The sequence below is a fragment of the Takifugu rubripes genome, chromosome 2, assembly GCF_901000725.2.
Source record: "Takifugu rubripes chromosome 2, fTakRub1.2, whole genome shotgun sequence".
NCBI lineage: Eukaryota > Metazoa > Chordata > Actinopteri > Tetraodontiformes > Tetraodontidae > Takifugu > Takifugu rubripes.
This window is the reverse complement of record NC_042286.1, coordinates 15,221,592-15,241,181: the sequence shown is the minus strand read 5'-3', so window position 1 is coordinate 15,241,181 and position 19,590 is coordinate 15,221,592. Positions and strand designations below refer to the sequence as shown.

Below are 19,590 nucleotides of genomic sequence, written 5' to 3'. Positions count from 1 at the left end.
TTAGTGAGATATTCACCAGTTCATATCTAAATGAAAAGCAGGATTCCTCCCTCTGCCTGCGTTCATGTGCGTCTCTATTTCTGAACAGGAGAGCCAAAATCAGGCTTCTTGTCATTTGACCAGCAGCCTTTACTGCTTTGACTGCAGCCATTTCCTTTCAACGTTAGCATCCTACTGGCGTTCCAGCCTTCCCCTCATGCCTTAGGGTTAGGGTTAGGGTTAACCCTAACCCTAACCCTAACCCTAACCGGCTGATGCTACGCTCAGCTAGGCTGCTTGGATTGAGTTCAGAGGTTATCCGAAACTTCTCTTTCTAACCCTAAACGTCTCATTCTATTGGAGAGATACGAGCACTGTGGAAGTAAGAGAGACTTGATCCCATTTTCATGCTGTCTCAGGACTTGCAGGACTTCTGTGTATTTCTATGCAGATAAAGAGCCCTGATTTAGGTTATTAGCAACTTGTTTAAACCAGTTCTCTGCCACATCAGCAGTTTTGCTGTAGTTCTTTGTTTTGTGGAAATGTGTCTCAACTGTTTCAGAATTTCTTCTGTTCTTTTCTCACTTTTCCTGTTTTGCTTTTCCAACTCCTCACGTAGGCTGGAGGATTTTCCAACTTCTCCCACCAGCACAGCTAAACAAGAGTTTCTGTATGTGGGCTCACATGTCACTAAATCCAAACCGCCCTGACGAACCCCCCCCCCCCCCCCCCCCCCCCCCCCCCTCATTCATCTCAGTGGCCTGTCACTAATTTATTCTTTCACTCAACGTTTTGGATGTGTGTGTGAAGCTCCGTTTCCGTGTCCCAAAGCCCAGATACATGATTCTCTCAACGACCACAGTCTAGCGCTGACAGAACATGCTGCACTCTTTAGTGAAATAGGAATGCACAAAATAGGACAGAAATGAGATATATTCTAAAAAATAGAACAGGCACAACCACAGATGTTTGTCTTGCTTTCATAAATGGCCTTTAATTCATCAGTTGTGCAAAACCATTCCAATTCCTTCATGGTTTCACTGTTCTGAGTGCTCACCTGTCACCCTGAAAGTGAGTTTGCATGGTGCCCTCCTGTGTGACACCCATTCAAATGCCCTCATCACTCCAGGAATATAGAATGAAGCTCACCTTCCTGCTTGAAGGCTCATTGTGTTGCCTGTGTTTCAGGACGGTGGTAAAGTGCAACATTGCCAAGTCACAGGCCTTGTACAGCGCCCAGCGTGGGCTGAAGACCAACAATGCAGCAGTCTTCAAAGTGGGAGCCATCGTGATCAACATCCCGCAGCATCCGGCCACCTTACACAGCATGATGGTCCGAAGCTCCCACCAGCTCTCCAAACAAATCTCTGATCTCATCCGCCAACCGTCCACCACGTGCGTCTGCTCCGTCTTTCTACTTCCAACCACATAAAAAAGACTCGGATCCGTAATGTTCTCCTTTTAATTGATCTATCACGTGCTTGCGGGATATTTCAGAACATCCTCAGTTTTGTCAGTTAACTGCCCAAAATTGTCTGTTTCATGGAAATCTTGGGGTTAGGGAATTATATTAATGTAAGCGTAGAGCATAGGTGTGCTGAGCATATGAAAGGGTTAGGGTTAGGGTTGTGGTTATCTTTCTTGAACACAACATCTGCTGAGCACAGGTCCACACACATTCACACGTGGCAGTGGATAATTCTGCTCCTGAACGTTAGTTTGTTATTTTCCCTGCAGCCAAGCCCCGAACAGAGAGGACACCCCAACCCCACAGCCCCCCGACAAAGCGCCCAGCATCAATCAGACTCCCATAGAAGCCAATGAGTTCCCTCAGCTCCCCGAAGGCTTAGAGAAGAAGCCTATTGTCCTCAAGTTCAGCGCTGTGATGGATGGCATCACCATTGGGGCCGCCCTGCTGCCCTCACTCAAGGCTGAGTACAAAATGGGCCGCATGAAGAGCCACGGCATGACAGGTGGGTGTGAGAGCAGGCTGCTGCAGGCTTCCAGCATTTTCTGTTCATCATGGTTCATCAAAATGTCAAAGAAACAGAAGAACTCAGTGCATGTTCTCCTCTTCCTCCTGTGTTTAGGGGCACAAACCAGTTTCACTTTTGAGTTGCCGAACCACAAGCTTTGCTTTCAGTCAAAGGTGTCCCCCGTGGACATGTCCACCATGCCTCCATCAGCCAGCCTCACGCTGCCTCCTGTCACCATGTCGGGAGAATACATCATGGAGGATCACGAGAACCACTCAGACCAGGGCTGGGCTCCTGAGGATTGTCTAGCTAAACCAGGAAACTACCTCCAAGGCAACTATCTGCGCTGTGTTGCTGAGGTACGCGCTGCACCTTCAAGAGCAGAATCAGTCGAGAAACTGGCCGTATTTAACGTGATCCTTCTGATGTGTAGATTGGTTCATTTGAGCACAACCTGACCACAGACCTGCTCAACCACCTGGTCTTCCTACAGAAGGTCTTCATGAAGGAGGTCAATGAGGTCATTCAGAAGGTCTCAGGTAATATGCTGCCTCGTGCTGGGCGTTAGTACGTTGGGACACATCATCTGAAATGCTATTACATTTGTCTTCTCCTTCCGGTTTATCCGTGCGCGGGTGGCGTGGTCAGCAGCCTGAACAGAGAGGGCCAGACTTTGCTCTCCCCAGACTTCCTCCAGCTCCTCAGGGAGTGCTCCCAGGCCAGTCCAGAGACAGAGTCCCTCATGTCCTGGCGTCTGCCTCGGGGCCTCCTCCCTGCGAGACATAGCAGGAGCAGGAGCAGCGGCGCTCCGAGCTCCTCCTGACGGAGGGGGCGGAGCTTCTCACCCTCTCTGGGAGGGATGCCCGCAGGGGGAACCAAGTTTGGCCACTTGAATCTTGTCCTTTCAGTCACTACCCAAAGTTCATGACCATAGGTCAGAATAGGGTTAGGGTTAGTCAGGGTTAAGGTTAGTTAGGGTTATGGTTGGGGTTAGGGTTAGTTAGGGTTAAGGTTAGTCAGGGTTAAGGTTAGTTAGGGTTGGGGTTAGGGTTAGTTAGGGTTGGGCTTAGTCAGGGTTAAGGTTGGGGTTAGGGTTAGTTAGAGTTAGTCAGGGTTAAGGTTAGTCAGGGTTAGGGTTGGTTGGGGTTAGGGTTAGTTAGGGTTAAGGTTAGTCAGGGTTAAGGTTAGTTAGGGTTGGGGTTAGGGTTAGTTAGGGTTAATGTTGGGGTTAGTCAGGGTTAGGGTTAGTTAGGGTTATGGTTGGGGTTAGTCAGGGTTAAGGTTAGTTAGGGTTAGGGTTAGTCAGGGTTAGGGTTAGTCAGGGTTACGGTTAGTCAGGGTTAAGGTTAGTTAAGGTTAGGGTTAGTTAGGGTTAGTCAGGGTTAGGGTTAGTCAGGGTTAAGGTTAGTTAGGGTTAGGGTTAGTCAGGGTTAGGGTTAGTCAGGGTTAGGGTTAGGGTTAGTTAGGGTTAGGGTTAGTCAGGGTTAGGGTTAGGGACTCCAAGAAGCTGCAGTTCGGCCCGTAGATGCCAACCAAAGCAAGAGACCGGACCCGCCGCTGCCCCCACTGGGCAACCCCAGAGTAGCGGCGGGTCCGGCCCCTCTCCGAGGTGATCCCTTCCCCCAGTGAGGTGGCATTCCATGTCCCTATAGCCTGAGGGACTGGCAGACCCCCGGTCACGACTGCCGCCCAAAGCACTTCCTGCTGGTGGTGAGGCTACTGGAAGGCGGACCCACGTTGCCATTTGGGGCTAAGCCCGGCCACCAGGTGCTCGCCTTTGAGCCCCATCCCCAGTAACTACTGTTAGGGTTAGGGTTAGGGTTAGGGTTAAGGTTAGCCCTAACCCTAACCCTAAATATGAATCTACAGGTGTTTGGTGTATGTATATGGCAGGAAGTTCCATATGCTATTTAGTCATTGAACATATAGCTGCTCAGTTCACAGGAAGAGAAAAGATCTTTCATCTCTAGGGTTAGATTCAGCTTAAGCTGTGTGGTAAATTCTTCTGGTGATAGTTGAGATGTGCCGATGAAATCGGAATCTTCGGAGACCCCCACTCGGTTATGAGAGATGTTCATTGGAGAGAAGAGTCGGGCATCAATCGGACACTGCAGATTGTCCGAGGGAGGTTTCGTGGTCCCGATGGTGAAGATCTCCGAAGTGCTTTGTTCGGTAGCCCCTTATATATGGTCAAGTAACCCCCCCCCTCACAGCAATTCCCCTTGGGGGGGTAACAAGACACCAAATCACAAGCACAGGACAGGACACAGATGTTGAGATGGTGCCAGGATGGCTGAAGAAGATAAGATCTCTAAAGCTCAGATCCTCAGAGGTCAAAAGTCAGGATCTGCTATGGATCAGTCCTTGGGATAGGGTTAACCCTAACCCTGACCCTAACCCTGACCCTGACCCTGACCCTAACCCTGACCCTGACCCTAACCCTAACCCTGACCCTGACCCTGACCCTAACCCTAACCCTGACCCTAACCCTGACCCTGACCCTAACCCTGACCCTGACCCTGACCCTAACCCTGACCCTGACCCTGACCCTGACCCTAACCCTGACCCTGACCCTGACCCTGACCCTAACCCTGACCCTGACCCTGACCCTAACCCTGACCCTGACCCTAACCCTGACCCTGACCCTAACCCTAACCCTAACCCTGACCCTGACCCTAACCCTGACCCTGACCCTGACCCTGACCCTAACCCTGACCCTAACCTTGGGACACGACAGCTGTCGGACATTCTGAGCTGTGATTGTGCTGTAAAGGCGCTGCATCCATGTTAATACGTTCACATGCTGGAGAAACAGGATCCCCACGTTGCACACATATACCTGTTCACCTGTTCACCTGTTCACTCGCTCTTGGGCTGCAGGAGGGGAACAGCCCATCCCACTGTGGAACGAGCACGACACCTCCACGGATGCAGACAAGCCCAAGATCCTGCTTTATTCTCTCAGCCTCATGTTCAAGGTATCACATGACCCCATCTTTGGGTTAGAAAACAAATCTCTGAAAGCGTGAGGCTTTTCTGAAGGTGGTGTTTATCCTCAGGGCGTCCAGATGACGGCCACCACCCCATCGATGCGGGCCGTACGCTTCGAGACGGGCCTGATTGAGCTGGAGCTCTCCAACAGGATCCAGTGCAAGACTCAGCCTGGTGGCAGCAGCAGCTACCTCAAGCTCTTCGGCAAATGTCAAGTGGATCTCAACCTCGCTCTGGGGCAGATCGTCAAACACCAGGCACAGTATCTCTAAAGATAGGAGGAGGGGCTTAAGGTTTATCTTGCCTGATTCAAAAGATCCTTATTGGAGCAACTTCTGCTTTGTTACAGGTGTACGAAGAAGCTGGCTCAGACTTTCACCAGGTGGCATATTTCCGAACGAGGATCGGGCTGCGCAACGCTCTCCAAGAAGAGATCAGTGGGTCCTCCGACAAGGAGGCGGTTCTGATCACACTCAACAGGCCCATCGTCTTCGCCCAGCCAGTGGCTTTTGACAGAGGTTCCTTTGGATTTTCTGTTCTCACAACCTTCATGTCCTGCAGACCTCTGACAACACTGGTTATTTCTCCCCCCCGTCCCCCCCCAGCGGTGCTGTTCTGGCTGAATTATAAGGCTGCTTATGACAACTGGAATGAACAGCGCTTGGCCCTCAACAAGGACATCCACATGGCCACTAAAGAGGTGGTGGACAAGCTGCCGGGCATCCAGCAGACCTCGGCGCAGGCCTTCAGCACGCTCTTCCTGCAGCTGACCGTCAACGACCTGGGCATCTGCCTCCCCATCACCAGCAGCACTCAGGTGACCTGCTGTGTTCAACCTAATGTAGCTAGATAGCTTTGAAAATCCCCGACATTGTCATAGATTTTTGTTTTAAGGTATAAAATAGTCATGCCGTTGATGAATGGATTCATTTAATTAGGGTATTAGGGTTGGCATCTCACCTTCGGGTTAGCATCTCACCTGTGGATTAGCATCTCACCTGTGGATTAGCATCTCACCTGTGGATTAGCATCTCACCTGCGGGTTAGCATCTCACCTGCGGGTTGGCATCTCACCTGCGGGTTAGCATCTCACCAGCGGGTTAGCATCTCATCTGCGGGTTAGCATCTCACCTGCGGGTTAGCATCTCACCAGCGGGTTAGCATCTCACCAGCGGGTTAGCATCTCATCTGCAGGTTAGCATCTCACCAGCGAGTTAGCATCTCACCTGCGGGTTAGCATCTCACCTGTGGGTTGGCATCTCACCTGCGGGTTAGCATCTCACCAGCGGGTTAGCATCTCACCTGCGGGTTAGCATCTCACCAGCGGGTTAGCATCTCACCTGCGGGTTAGCATCTCACCTGCGGGTTAGCATCTCACCTGCGGGTTAGCATCTCACCTGCAGAGCAGGCAAAGCGAACATGAGGGAGGAGATGAACACAGCGGTACGATTCTCCAGCTTCCTGTTGTTGGAAATGCTGCTCTGCTTCCTGACTCCGGTTGTTCCTTACCTAACGGCGCTCCTGGGAAGGGCCAGATTAACCTCACCCTAACGCGTGCTGCTCCGTTCCCTCCCCAGGGTTTGAGGGTTTGTGGGGGCTTTGCCCACCCGTCCACATGTGCAGACATGAAGGCCTTTGAGCTGCTAAGGGCGGTACCGTCTCTCTGGGAGCAGGAGCTTGGTCCATTACTGGGGTTAGGGTCAGGGTACGTGCCACCTGCTCCCACAGCCCGTTGCCTCTGGCTGCCTTTTGTCACTGGTTCCGTTTGTTATTTTCATGACCAGAATCTCCCGGTAGAGCCGGGCCGGAGGGAGTCCGGATCCATCTGTGCTCTTCACAGATGGCGTTATCTTACTGCTCCTTCGGGCCCGAGGCCCTGGATCGGAAATGGAAAAAGGTGGCCTGCCCACTCCAGGTCCAGGGAGAGGTCCTGCTCCAAGTGGAGGAGTTTAAGTATCTCTGCGTCTTGTTCATGAGTGAGGAAGGAAGGTTTGAGATCTACAGACGGATGGGTCTGTCTGACCCTCACCCTAACCCTTAGAGTGGGGGGGTGGAATCGGAGTGGAGCTCCGTGTTGAGAGGGGCCGGCGGTGGTGGTTCTGCCGTCTGCATTTAAACTGGGACAAGGAAGCAATTCCGATGAGATGCCAAAGTCCGATTCTGAGCATGGCTGGTTTAAGCCGTGCACGTGAAGGCGCTGTTTTCTACGCTGTCGTTCAAGAGAGCGCACATTTGCATCATGGTATTTTCCCTTGGTGTAAACTGAACAAGCCATCTTCTCATTGAGAGGAGATCTGCCTGCTGCTACTGTGTCACACATGTTTCTTAGAAAGGACACGTGGCGGGTCCAGAGGGAGGCGGCGCTGAGGCCGGGGCCACAACAGCAGTAAAGCAGGACAGACATGCTGGAAAAGTAACCCGCCAATTCATTCTTGCTTCATTTGTGATGTTTGTGGTGGGACTGTGCGCTGATCCACACGCTGACATGGATGCAGCGCCACTCTTGATTGGAACAGTCAGATTATTATATAACGCTGGAATCACCAGCACCTGCGAAGCTAATGGGACGCTCCTTTCTGGGCTTTGGGTGTGATGTCTTTGTGCTGGTTATGCCAAAAGAATGAATATTTGTGTTAGAACCCTAACCCTAACCCTTGTGCTAAAATGATGGCACTGAGTAGGTGATTATCAGAGTCTGGCAGATATGACCTGAGTTTCTGCTCTAAAACGATCATTTCCATCTAAGTAACTAGCTGAACAGGAGGTCCACCCTCTTGCTTCTGGGCTACATGGAACCTTTCACACCACTTGTGAATTCACGCAGTAATTCAGGTGATTATGGGCATTTTTGGACTCCTCAATCAGTAACGACCTAACAAATCATGCTAACACTCACGTAATGTTGCAATTAGGGCTGTGGTAAACCTGTTGAGAGGCATGTGCATAAGATTACATGATGGAGAGGCTTAATCCAGTGGATCGCTGGTACTGTATGTTCACCATCAACGATGATATTGTGTCCCTCCAATCACAGCCCTAGTTGGAAATAGTGGACGGTGTAACATGCAGAGTGGCGGTAGCAAAGGAAACGTGCATGTGTATCTTCTCATGTCCTTCACCTCTGACCTCTCACAGGCCAACCACAGCGTCGACTTTGACACTGGCTCCGCGCTGGTCCTGACCATCGAGAGCACGCTGATCACCGCCTGCTCCTCTGAATCTCTGGTGAGCAAAGGCCACTTCAAGAACTTCTGCATTCGCTTCGCCGAAGGTTTTGAAACGTCGTGGGATGACTGGAAACCTGAAGTCCGAGGGGATCTAGTCATGAACGCTTGTGAGTGCCTGTACTTTGGATCGCTGCCTCACTCATTCAGGAATAGAAAAGCTTTGTGGGAGCATCTGTAGCCCTGAAGCTCTTATCAGTTGAGCTGGTGGTTCTGAATGATTGATCAGCTGTCCTTGTTACCTGTCCAGGTGTTGTCCCTGATGGGACATATGAAGTCTGTTCAAGGACGACTGGGCAACCTTCTGCAGGCAGGTTCTTTTGAGTAACCCTTCATCCATGAGCTGACCTGACCCTGACCCTGACCCTGACCCTAACTCCTGACCCTGACCCTGACTCTAACCCTAACTCCTAACCCTGACCCTGACCCTGACCCTAACCCTAACCCTAACCCTAACTCCTGACCCTAACCCTAACTCCTAACCCTAACCCTGACCCTGACCCTGACCCTGACCCTGACCCTAACCCTAACCCTGACCCTAACCCTAACCCTGACCCTGACCCTGACCCTGACCCTAATCCTGACCCTAACCCTAACCCTGACCCTAATCCTGACCCTAACCCTAACCCTAACCCTGACCCTGACCCTGACCCTGACCCTGACCCTAACTCCTGACCCTGACCCTGACTCTAACCCTAACTCCTAACCCTGACCCTGACCCTGACCCTAACCCTAACCCTAACCCTAACTCCTGACCCTAACCCTAACTCCTAACCCTAACCCTAACCCTGACCCTGACCCTGACCCTGACCCTAACCCTAACCCTGACCCTAACCCTAACCCTGACCCTGACCCTGACCCTGACCCTGACCCTAATCCTGACCCTAACCCTAACCCTGACCCTAATCCTGACCCTAACCCTAACCCTAACCCTGACCCTGACCCTGACCCTGACCCTAACCCTAACCCTAACCCTAACCCTGACCCTGACCCTGACCCTGACCCTAATCCTGACCCTAACCCTAACCCTGACCCTAATCCTGACCCTAACCCTGACCCTGACCCTAACCCTAACCCTAACCCTGACCCTGACCCTGACCCTAACCCTGACCCTGACCCTGACCCTAACCCTTTTGTCTTCTCCCTACTGGGTTCCTGCTCCAAACCAAACCCAGAGAGCAGTAGTGCCGGTACCTGGACTCTCAATGTGCTCTGGAAAATGTGTGGAATCGACGTCCATATGGATCCCAACATCGGGAAGAGACTCAATGCACTGGGCACCACGCTGACCTCGCTGACGGGCGAGGAGGACATCGACGACATCGCGGACCTGAACTCCGTCAACATGGCCGACCTCTCGGATGAGGACGAACCCGACACCATGTCACCCACCGTCCATATGGTCAGTCACCTTCAACTTCTCTTTCTAGTTTTACAACACCTTTAAATCTATATCAGTGTGAGCTTTTTCACAAGATTTCATTGGTCATATTCATGCCGAGTCAGCATTTTGGGAATCATCTTCCATGTTGCTCAGTGAGATGATGGACACCACCTTCGTCTTTATGATGCACATGCAGCAGCAGGAGGATGTGGGACAGCATAAAGCTTTCAGTGTTTCTAGCCTGAGCTGGGCTGGAGCAGAGCTGCACCGTGGCGCTCTAGCGTTAGCTGGGCTGGAGCAGAGCTGCACCGCGGCGCTCTAGCCTGAGCTGGGCTGGAGCAGAGCTGCACCGTGGCGCTCTAGCCTGAGCTGGGCTGGAGCAGAGCTGCACCGTGGCGCTCTAGCCTGAGCTGGGCTGGAGCAGACGTGCACCATGGCGCTCTAGCGTGAGCTGGGCTGGAGCAGACGTGCACCACGGCGCTCTAGCGTGAGCTGGGCTGGAGCAGACGTGCACCACGGCGCTCTAGCGTGAGCTGGGCTGGAGCAGACGTGCACCACGGCGCTCTAGCGTGAGCTGGGCTGGAGCAGACGTGCACCACGGCGCTCTAGCGTGAGCTGGGCTGGAGCAGACGTGCACCACGGCGCTCTAGCGTGAGCTGGGCTGGAGCAGACGTGCACCACGGCGCTCTAGCGTGAGCTGGGCTGGAGCAGACGTGCACCGTGGCGCTCTAGCGTGAGCTGGGCTGGAGCAGAGCTGCACCGTGGCGCTCTAGCGTGAGCTGGGCTGGAGCAGACGTGCACCGTGGCGCTCTAGCGTGAGCTGGGCTGGAGCAGAGCTGCACCACGGCGCTCTAGCCTGAGCTGGGCTGGAGCAGACGTGCACCACGGCGCTCTAGCCTGAGCTGGGCTGGAGCAGACGTGCACCGTGGCGCTCTAGCCTGAGCTGGGCTGGAGCAGACGTGCACCACAGCGCTCTAGCGTGAGCTGGGCTGGAGCAGACGTGCACCGTGGCGCTCTAGCGTGAGCTGGGCTGGAGCAGACGTGCACCACGGCGCTCTAGCGTGAGCTGGGCTGGAGCAGACGTGCACCGCGGCGCTCTAGCGTGAGCTGGGCTGGAGCAGACGTGCACCGCGGCGCTCTAGCGTGAGCTGGGCTGGAGCAGACGTGCACCACAGCGCTCTAGCGTGAGCTGGGCTGGAGCAGACGTGCACCGCGGCGCTCTAGCGTGAGCTGGGCTGGAGCAGACGTGCACCACAATCTAAAAGTCTGAATGAATTCTGAAGTAAAGTGGAGGGCTGCTGTGATGCGCTCGTGTCTGGAGGTGTTTGTCCAACGCCCAGCAGCAGCGTTCGGTACCAGCTGGACAAGAGAGGCTGAGGCCCGGCTGAGGCCCGGTACGGTGGCCTGGCTGAGGCCTGGCTGAGGCCCGGTACAGGCCCGGTACGGTGGCCTGGCTGAGGCCTGGCTGAGGCCCGGTACAGGCCCGGTACGGTGGCCTGGCTGAGGCCTGGCTGAGGCCCGGCTGAGGCCCGGTACGGCGGCCTGGCTGAGGCCCGGCTGAGGCCCGGCTGAGGCCCAGTACGGCGGCCTGGCTGAGGCCTGGCTGAGGCCCGGCTGAGGCCCAGTACGGCGGCCTGGCTGAGGCCTGGCTGAGGCCCGGCTGAGGCCCAGTACAGGCCCCTCACAGGCTCCGGCCCAAAGAAAAAAGGCCTGATTTTGGTACGTTATCGGAGCTGGTGGAAGCTCGTGTTTACAACGGAGCTGATCCGCTGGGATCAGAGTTCTCCGGTTTTCGGCAGCGGGCCGGAGCGCTACAGTCTGGTCCTGCAGCATTCATTCCTGTGTCCCTGCCATTGTTTCCAGAGTCCAGAGACCAAGTTCAGCCCTCGGCTGACCCTAAAGAAGCGTCTGGTCCAGCACATCCTGGGCCTGAGCCCCAGGCCCCAGAGTGTGTCTGTCCCGGCGGACTCCTCTCAGGGTGCACCCCCTGGCCTCCCAGCAGGCAGCGCCAGAGCCCAGAGACCCCTCTCCTGGGCTTGTGTATGTAGCCACCCACAGGGATACTAAAGTGGTTTTCCGTCTTGTTCATTGATCAGATCAGCAGCTCTCAGGTGAAGGAGGCAGAGCTGAACATGCTGAGCAACGCTTTTTATGCTGGGCCAAGAAAGTGAAATAGTCCCATAAAGTGTTGCTCAGCATTTCCCTGCCGCCCTCATTAAACTCCAGCAGTGGCTGAAGCAGGAATCTCCGTCCTTTATAATACGGTGGTGGCGGTGGTGATGGGGCGGCGGCGGTGATGGGGCGGCGGCGGTGGTGATGTGGCAGCGGTGGTGATGGTGGGGCGGCGGCAGTGGTGATGGGGCGGCGGCGGTGGTGATGTGGCGGCGGCGGTGGTGATGTGGCGGCGGTGGTGATGGTGGGGCGGCGGCGGTGGTGATGGGGCGGCGGCGGTGGTGATGGTGGGGCGGCGGCGGTGGTGATGGGGCGGCGGCGGTGGTGATGGGGCGGCGGCGGTGGTGATGTGGCGGCGGTGATAGTGGGGCGGTGGTGGTGGGGCGGCGGCGGTGGTGATGTGGCGGCGGTGGTGGTGATGGGGCGGTGGTGATAGTGGGGCGGTGGTGGTGGGGCGGCGGCGGTGGTGATGGGGTGGCGGCGGTGGTGATGTGGCGGCGGTGGTGGTGATGGGGCGGGCGGTGGTGGTGATGGGGCGGTGGTGATGGGGCGGCGGCGGTGGTGATGGGGCGGTGGTGATGGGGCGGCGGCGGCGGCGGTGATGGGGCGGTGGTGATGGGGCGGCGGCGGTGGTGATGGGGCGGCGGCGGCGGTGATGGGGCGGCGGTGGTGATGGGGCGGCGGCGGTGATGGGGCGGCGGTTGTGGTGATGGGGCGGCGGTGGTGGTGATGGGGCGGCGGTGGGTGGTGATGGGGCGGCGGTGGTGGTGATGGGGCGGCGGCGGTGGTGATGGGGCGGCGGCGGTGGTGGTGATGGGGCGGCGGTGGTGGTGATGGGGCGGTGGTGATGGGGCGGCGCCGGCGGCGGTGATGGGGCGGTGGTGATGGGGCGGCGGCGGTGGTGATGGGGCGGCGGCGGCGGTGATGGGGCGGTGGTGATGGGGCGGCGGCGGCGGCGGTGATGGGGCGGTGGTGATGGGGCGGCGGCGGTGGTGATGGGGCGGCGGCGGCGGTGATGGGGCGGCGGTGGTGATGGGGCGGCGGCGGTGATGGGGCGGCGGCGGCGGTGATGGGGCGGCGGTTGTGGTGATGGGGCGGCGGTTGTGGTGATGGGGCGGTGGCTCGGGATTGGTGACGTCTGGTGATCTGGCCTGTGGTTCGCTCTCTATCCTGAGCCAATCCTCTCTTCCTTGCTAACCCTAATCACAACTCTTTTCATTAACAGCTTCTCATTAACAATCATTTGTGGTTTTAATCAGCACTTTTGTTCTCTTATTTCTTCAGTTTGATGTTTGATTGCTTCCACTGAACAGGAGGCCCTGGACCCCAGACGCCAGGCGGGGAACCAAGTGATGGATGCTCGTGGGAGAAAGCTGAGCAAGAGGGTGGTGGACATCAGAGAGCTGAATGAACAGGCCAAAGTCATTGATGACCTCAAGTAAGCTTCTGGCCTGGTTCTGGATGATAACGGTTGTGGGGAAAGTCTTCTCTGTAGAACTGTGTCTTCATCAAACCATTTCTGGACCCAAAGGAAACTGGGAGCCAGCGAAGGCACCATCAACCAGGAGATTCAGCGCTATCAGCAGCTGGAATCTGTGGCCGTCAACGACATCAGGAGGGACGTCCGGAAGAAACTGCGGCGCTCCAGCATGAGAGTCAGTGCTCCTTTTATCGAAGCTTTTCCATAGTAGCAGCCCTGAGAAGGAACCAGGAATTGATCTGCCTTGTGTTTGACCTCCTGACAACTGTCCCCAATTCTGGGGGATTCTTGAAAGGTTGTGGGAGTTTGGAGCTGTGGCTGCAGGTCCAACCTTTCTAGTTGGACCTCTAGGTTCATTTCAAGCACCTGCAGCTGGATACTGCTAAAGCCCACATGGATTGTGGAAGATAAGGAAGCTTGCAGAGAGTTGGAACAACAACTGGAATCGTTGTTGACCAGCAGAACCTGGGTCTTTACCAGGTTCTGGGCTCAGGAGCCAGACATGCTGGACAGCATTCGGTAAAACTGAGCAGCAGATGTTGCGTTCCATCAAACATAAGGACTTTAGAGGACTCAGTGGGAAGAACGTGGACACCATAAACACTTTGGTTGGTGCCGGAGGGGTTGAAGAGTTTACTCGTGTGTCCTTTATTCAGAACTCTTTTTCACCTCCACGGGGGCTCAGTTAGGAGCCACCGATCTGATCGATCAGGACCCAAACGTTCCACAGGAACTGGCTGATGTAGAGGAGGCAGGTATGGAGGCGATAAGGATATTCTTGTGAGCTATTAAGGTTTGACAAGTGAAACCAAGTCAGCCAACACCAGAAACATCTTTTATTGGGGAGGATGGTCCAGCAGCATATTTATATCGAATATTCCCTCGTTACCTCCTAATATTCACGTGACAGCCGGCGTTTGTCTGTCCGTTTGACAGCCAAATAGGTTTTGAATGGATTTTAACGTCCTTTTCAGCAAATGTGGTTAAAATCGTTCAAATGAGCCACTTGAAGAGCCTGTTTAACAGCTGATGTTCTGGAGTCCACAGTGAAATTTGAGCTTCCAAAAATCAAAGACCAGGAGCTTTGATGGTAAAGCCGAGTTCTCCCAGTGCTTCTGTCCTTGTTTATATATGTGTTTGATATGTTGTCATGCAAAGACATTGATTATGTATTGATTATGTATTGATCCAGGCTGCCTCTCTGAAAGATAAGTGGGGCCTCGGCTACAAACCAAGCTACAGCCGTTCCAAGAGCATCTCGGCAGCAGCCGGACGACCTCCTCTGAAGAGGGTGGACAGACAGAGGTACGGCATGACACACGCTTCCCAAACATCCCGCTTCCTGCTGACATGATTCTGGAAACCACACTGTTAGGAGCCCTTTGTGACGTATTTACTGTTGGAATAAGCTAAGCTGCATTATGTTCAGCAGCTATAATGAAAGCCAATGAAATGTCTTTTTTTGTGGTAACTGAAGCTTTTTCTCATGGAATCTTACTGTGCTCCCAGTTCCAGGATCGGAGATGTCGAGGATTTTCCAGACGTACGCATCGATGCGGCCTCGCCTGGACCTCGGGTCACCTTTAACATCCAAGACACGGTAGAATAAAGACCTCCTTCTGCTCTCATATGCTACTGCTTTTCATTTGCTAGAGTTTTTTCTAGATAAATCAGCGTTTTAAGTGATAACAGTGAAAGTATTTGTGTTTTCTGCACCTTCCATTTCCAGGTGTTAGTTAGTGTTTGTTCTGCCTGTGGCACAAAAATGATCACATGAATTAGCAACGTGAGGCCGTGCCACCCTGGAATGGAGCACAAGATCTTTTTATTCAATTTAAGGCAGCCTTATGTTTAATGATCCATTTGTCCAATTGAAGATCAGTAATCAGGGCCTGGGAAGTGCTGTCACAGCTGTCGGTCCGGGAGAGGTCTTCAAGGTATTTGGTTCTGAGACTCAGAGAAACATGAGCCACACCTCTTCTCTCTTCTCTTCTCTGGTTTGATCAACACTGGCAACACTGATGATCCTGCAGAGTCAAAACAGGAGAGCATGTCCAAGCACACGCGTGCACCATTCTGCAGGAGCTCTCGTGCACGTGCACCAAGCTCCTTCTGTTCTGAGGCTGCATAATTAGAACCCCAATTGGCCCTGGTCACCCTGAGAAGAGCCCCAAACTCGGCTGCTCTTTGTAAACTCCTGTTTTGACTGCAGCTTTTCTTCGCTGTATTTGCTGCTTCTCAAGGACTTTGCCTGGATGCTGAGCACAGCCCCCCTAAAGGAGCATCTGCGGTCTTCAAGCCATAAATCATTCAAACCAGAGTGACTGTAAATCTTTTCATACTGTAGAAACAGGTTTAATTAGGCAAGTATGTCGGACCAGAACCCCCTTTCATCTGTTTCAGATCATTCTTTACAGTTTTGCAACAGCCTGGTGAGTCTTTAAAACTGGTTTTTGTCTAAAAAAAAAGCAGCTTTCCTTATTTTAGACACTTTAAAGAAGGGATGTAAATTCCAGTCCCGCACAGCTGGCGAGGCTTCCGTCTGCGTTGAGGCTCCGCAGCAGTCAGGCGCGGCTCTTAGCTCTCTCCATATTGTTCACAGTTGGAAGTTTCTGACCCCTGTCGCTATGGATACGAGCCTTGGGCTTTTAACACTGTCATTTTCAGAAGAGCGTGCTTCCTCTTTGGTGACGAGGCGCTGCGTTGTCCTCTTTCATCCTAGGCTCTTTGATTCTCCCTCTCATGCATGACCGACTGCCTTCTCTTCCGACCCTTTTGGGCCACCAGCACTCCTGTCAACAGAACACTGTCTTGACATTTGTCCAGTTGTGTGAATGTTTCTTCTCTGTCATGCTCCAAAGTTCCCCGAGGAGACAGAGGTGGACCTGTTGTCGATCACCACTGATGATCCATCCCATCTCCACCATCACTACCATCCTCATACTCCATCTGTTCTTGAGGGCCAGCCAACAGCTCTCAGTGCCCCTGTCACCCCTGCTGTCTTCTCACCTGAACCTCCCTTCCAGCACGATGATCTTCGGCGTGACGACCTGTCCTCTTCCTCTTCTGAAGACTCTGAGAAGGAAGATGAGTTTGAACGTCAGCGACCATCCAGCTACAGACGGCCGTTGTGAGTCTGCGTTTTGCTCTGTTGGCCAGCGAGGGTTAGCGTTAGCTGCAGTAGCTGCAGCAGTAGTTCAGGAAACCTTCTCACCTTGATGAAGCCTTGGTTGGAACACAATATTTGACAGCCTGAGGTTCTCCCCCACCTGTCATCTTGAAGAGCATTTTGCTAAAAGCGCAGTTGTAGCTTAATGTCTCCTTTGCTAACAAGGCTTTTTATATGCTAAATAAATGTGGATTGCACATTTTCTCCTCAGCCAAGCATCCCATAAGAAGTCCTCTGGGTTTTCTGCTGTCAGTCAGCTGTTCAGCGAACGCTGGCCGAGCATCCCTGCAAGCCGTGGCTTCAGTGGCCCACCGACCGAAAGAAACATCGACTTTGAGTTGGACATCCGTGTGGAGATCGACAGCGGGAAGTGCGTCCTCCACCCCACCACTCAGCAAGTGGAGCACGAGGACGTTTCCCTGCGGAGGTATATTGGCACAACTATTGGAGACAGAGCGGAAGGCGTGAGCTTGAGCTCCTAACCCGTTCTGAATATAGTGGTCTTAACGTTTACAATGGAATGCTTCATGATTCATTTCTCCACATGGACACATAAAACCTTCTACATCAAGCTTCTGAAGGGAGGAAAGTGCCTTCAGCCCTTACTGTGACAACGTTGCTCTTCTCTGTGGGTCCACAGGAGCTGTGAGCGCAGCCTCAGGAGTCTCGACCAGGAGTCTCCTCCCAAGAAGAAGAAACTGCAGCCCTCCTGCACCTCCACCACCCATCTGCTAGCTGGCAAGAAATGCCCCTCCTCTCTGCAGACCAAGTCCAACGACATGGAGACAACCGTTTTCTACATTCCAGGAGTGGACGTAAAGGTGAGCATCTCCCTCGGCAACCCAAGCGTCCACGCGTGAATGTCCACGTGATTGATTTGCATTTCTTCCATCCCGCAGTTACACTACAACTCCAAGACACTGAAGACAGAGTCCCCCAACACGTCGCGTGGATCCTCCCTCCCTCGCCCTCTCTCCAAAGAGTCCAAGCTGTATGGTATGAAAGATAGCAGTCCTCCCGTCCCTCCCAGTGCTGCCCAAAGCAAGACTAACTCGCTCCTCCCCCCCCCGCCCCCACCTATTCCATCAGGTACTCAGCATTCCCTCATGTTTACTTGCATGATGCATGTGATGTGCTCCTGAAGTGTGTAGTGGCTTCACAGATGTGTGGCCCTTCATTAGGATCCATGATTAGCAGCTCCGTTAGGGACGCGATTTCATCTTTGCTGTGTGTGTGCAGCCAAAGGTAAAGGAAGTGGAGGAGTAAAGACAGCAAAGCTCTACGCCTGGGTGGCTCTTCAGACGCTGCCAGAGGAAATGGTCATTAGTCCCTGTCTCCTGGACTTCCTGGAGAAAGCACTGGAGACCATCCCGATCACGCCAGTGGAACGGAATTACAACGGTGTGTTTGAGACGTCTCAACGGCGGCGTTCTGTGGCAGCATCTTCTCTGGTCTTGATACGTTTCTGCTGTGTCTCCACCTCAGCAGTGGCTTCCCATGAGGACGACATGGGACAGTTTGATGCGGAGCAGCTCGAGGAATCCACCACTTCTCTCGTGTCCTCCTCAACATCAGCCTACTCCTCCTTTCCTGTAGATGTGGTGGTCTACGTCAGAGTTCAGGTACTCAGCACAATTACCTAACCCAGATGTACGGGATGGATATTATTATATTAAAGCCGGCCAACTGTAGGTGCACTTTCAGGTTTGCTCTGTTTGTTCAGCCCTCCCAGATCCGCTTCAGCTGCCTGCCCATGTCCAGGGTGGAGTGTATGCTGAAGCTTCCCTCTTTGGACCTGGTCTTCTCTTCTAACCGCGGAGAACGGGAGAACCCTGCTGGAGCCCAGCCAAATGATGGGCCTCACCCAGCATCTTCTACTCCACCAGGGCAACACGTTCCAAAGACACTCCCCAGTAAAGGTTAGGGTTAGGGTTAGGGTTAGAGGGTTAGGGTTAGGGTTAGAGGGTTAGGGTTAGAGGGTTAGGGTGGGGTTAGGGTTAGAGGGTTAGGGTTAGAGGGTTAGGGTTAGAGGGTTAGGGTGGGGTTAGGGTTAGGGTTAGGGTTAGAGGGTTAGGGTTAGAGGGTTAGGGTTAGAGGGTTAGGGTGGGGTTAGGGTTAGAGGGTTAGGGTTAGAGGGTTAGGGTTAGGGTTAGAGGGTTAGGGTGGGGTTAGGGTTAGGGGGTTAGAGGGTTAGGGGGTTAGGGTTAGAGGGTTAGGGTTAGAGGGTTAGGGTTAGAGGGTTAGGGGGTTAGGGTTAGAGGGTTAGGGTTAGGGTTAGAGGGTTAGGGTTAGAGGGTTAGGGGGTTAGAGGGTTAGGGGGTTAGGGGGTTAGAGGGTTAGGGGGTTAGGTTAGAGGGTTAGGGTTAGGGTTAGAGGGTTAGGGTTAGAGGGTTAGGGGGTTAGGGTTAGAGGGTTAGGGTTAGAGGGTTAGGGTCAGGGTTAGAGGGTCAGGGTTAGGGTTAGAGGGTTAGGGTCAGGGTTAGAGGGTCAGAGGGTCAGGGTTAGAGGGTTAGGGGTTAGGGTTAGAGGGTTAGGGTTAGAGGGTTAGGGTTAGGGTCAGGGTTAGAGGGTCAGGGTTAGAGGGTTAGGGTTAGGAAATGCCTTGTGCCATGTGAAAATGCCAACTGTGCATCCGTGCTGCTGTGCTCCCTGAGTAAACTTGTTTGTTTCCGGTTGATCTCACCCTTTTGTTCCTTTTATTATTATTATATTATATTAAGCTTCTGTATTATTATTTTGTTATTAATATTACCGCTGTCTTCGTGCCCTTTCATGCATGTTGGAGCTTGATTTAGGTGTTTAGTTTGGCTGTCCAGTCCACATACTGCTTCCCTTCATCATTCCCAGTCCCACCTGACTCCTCTGCTTCCTTCCAGCCTCCCCCCTGCTGGGGAGCCCCCTCGGCAGGAGCCGCCACAGCAGCAGCCAGTCGGACCTGTCGGGCCCTCCTGGGGCCTCCTCGGGCCTCAGCTTCACAGCCTGCATGTCCGACTTTTCCCTCTATGTTTTCCACCCGTACGGTGCTGGAAAACAGAAGTCTGCAGTCACGGGCCTCCCTCCAGGTTCTGGGCCGTTAGGTATGGAAAGGGGAAAGCAAACGCTGCTAATGTGGGTCCAGGGTAAATAAGCGGGGCAGTTTTGTCATGTTAGCAAGTATTTAAGTGGGTACGAGGACAAAGGCCTCAACACTGTCTATCAGTAGAGGCTGGCAGGGA

At 53.7% G+C, this 19,590-nt stretch overlaps 2 protein-coding genes across 18 annotated transcripts in view; both read left to right on the top strand.

Annotated features, from left to right (window-relative positions):
• Positions 1-19,590, top strand: part of LOC101079637 (transmembrane protein KIAA1109 homolog) — a 235,245-nt gene that overhangs the window by 206,438 nt on the left and 9,217 nt on the right.
• Positions 1-19,590, top strand: part of kiaa1109 (KIAA1109 ortholog) — a 64,673-nt gene that overhangs the window by 36,388 nt on the left and 8,695 nt on the right. For 6 of the 17 annotated variants that reach the window (XM_029827473.1, XM_029827467.1, XM_029827446.1 and 3 more), the window contains 27 exons: positions 599-649; positions 1,168-1,374; positions 1,717-1,952; positions 2,070-2,314; positions 2,389-2,494; positions 4,836-4,933; positions 5,015-5,203; positions 5,296-5,464; positions 5,552-5,763; positions 7,276-7,359; positions 8,082-8,280; positions 8,421-8,480; positions 9,346-9,572; positions 11,418-11,594; positions 13,040-13,164; positions 13,258-13,381; positions 14,399-14,511; positions 14,716-14,806; positions 15,084-15,143; positions 16,068-16,336; positions 16,587-16,802; positions 17,016-17,196; positions 17,275-17,464; positions 17,615-17,776; positions 17,861-17,997; positions 18,099-18,294; positions 19,252-19,452. In XM_029827473.1, the coding sequence (XP_029683333.1) occupies positions 599-649; positions 1,168-1,374; positions 1,717-1,952; positions 2,070-2,314; positions 2,389-2,494; positions 4,836-4,933; positions 5,015-5,203; positions 5,296-5,464; positions 5,552-5,763; positions 7,276-7,359; positions 8,082-8,280; positions 8,421-8,480; positions 9,346-9,572; positions 11,418-11,594; positions 13,040-13,164; positions 13,258-13,381; positions 14,399-14,511; positions 14,716-14,806; positions 15,084-15,143; positions 16,068-16,336; positions 16,587-16,802; positions 17,016-17,196; positions 17,275-17,464; positions 17,615-17,776; positions 17,861-17,997; positions 18,099-18,294; positions 19,252-19,452 (4,325 nt within the window). The remainder of the gene's footprint in view (positions 1-598; positions 650-1,167; positions 1,375-1,716; positions 1,953-2,069; positions 2,315-2,388; positions 2,495-4,835; positions 4,934-5,014; positions 5,204-5,295; positions 5,465-5,551; positions 5,764-7,275; positions 7,360-8,081; positions 8,281-8,420; positions 8,481-9,345; positions 9,573-11,417; positions 11,595-13,039; positions 13,165-13,257; positions 13,382-14,398; positions 14,512-14,715; positions 14,807-15,083; positions 15,144-16,067; positions 16,337-16,586; positions 16,803-17,015; positions 17,197-17,274; positions 17,465-17,614; positions 17,777-17,860; positions 17,998-18,098; positions 18,295-19,251; positions 19,453-19,590) is intronic. The other 11 variants (XM_029827505.1, XM_029827451.1, XM_029827461.1 and 8 more) reach the window with 11 other exon arrangements.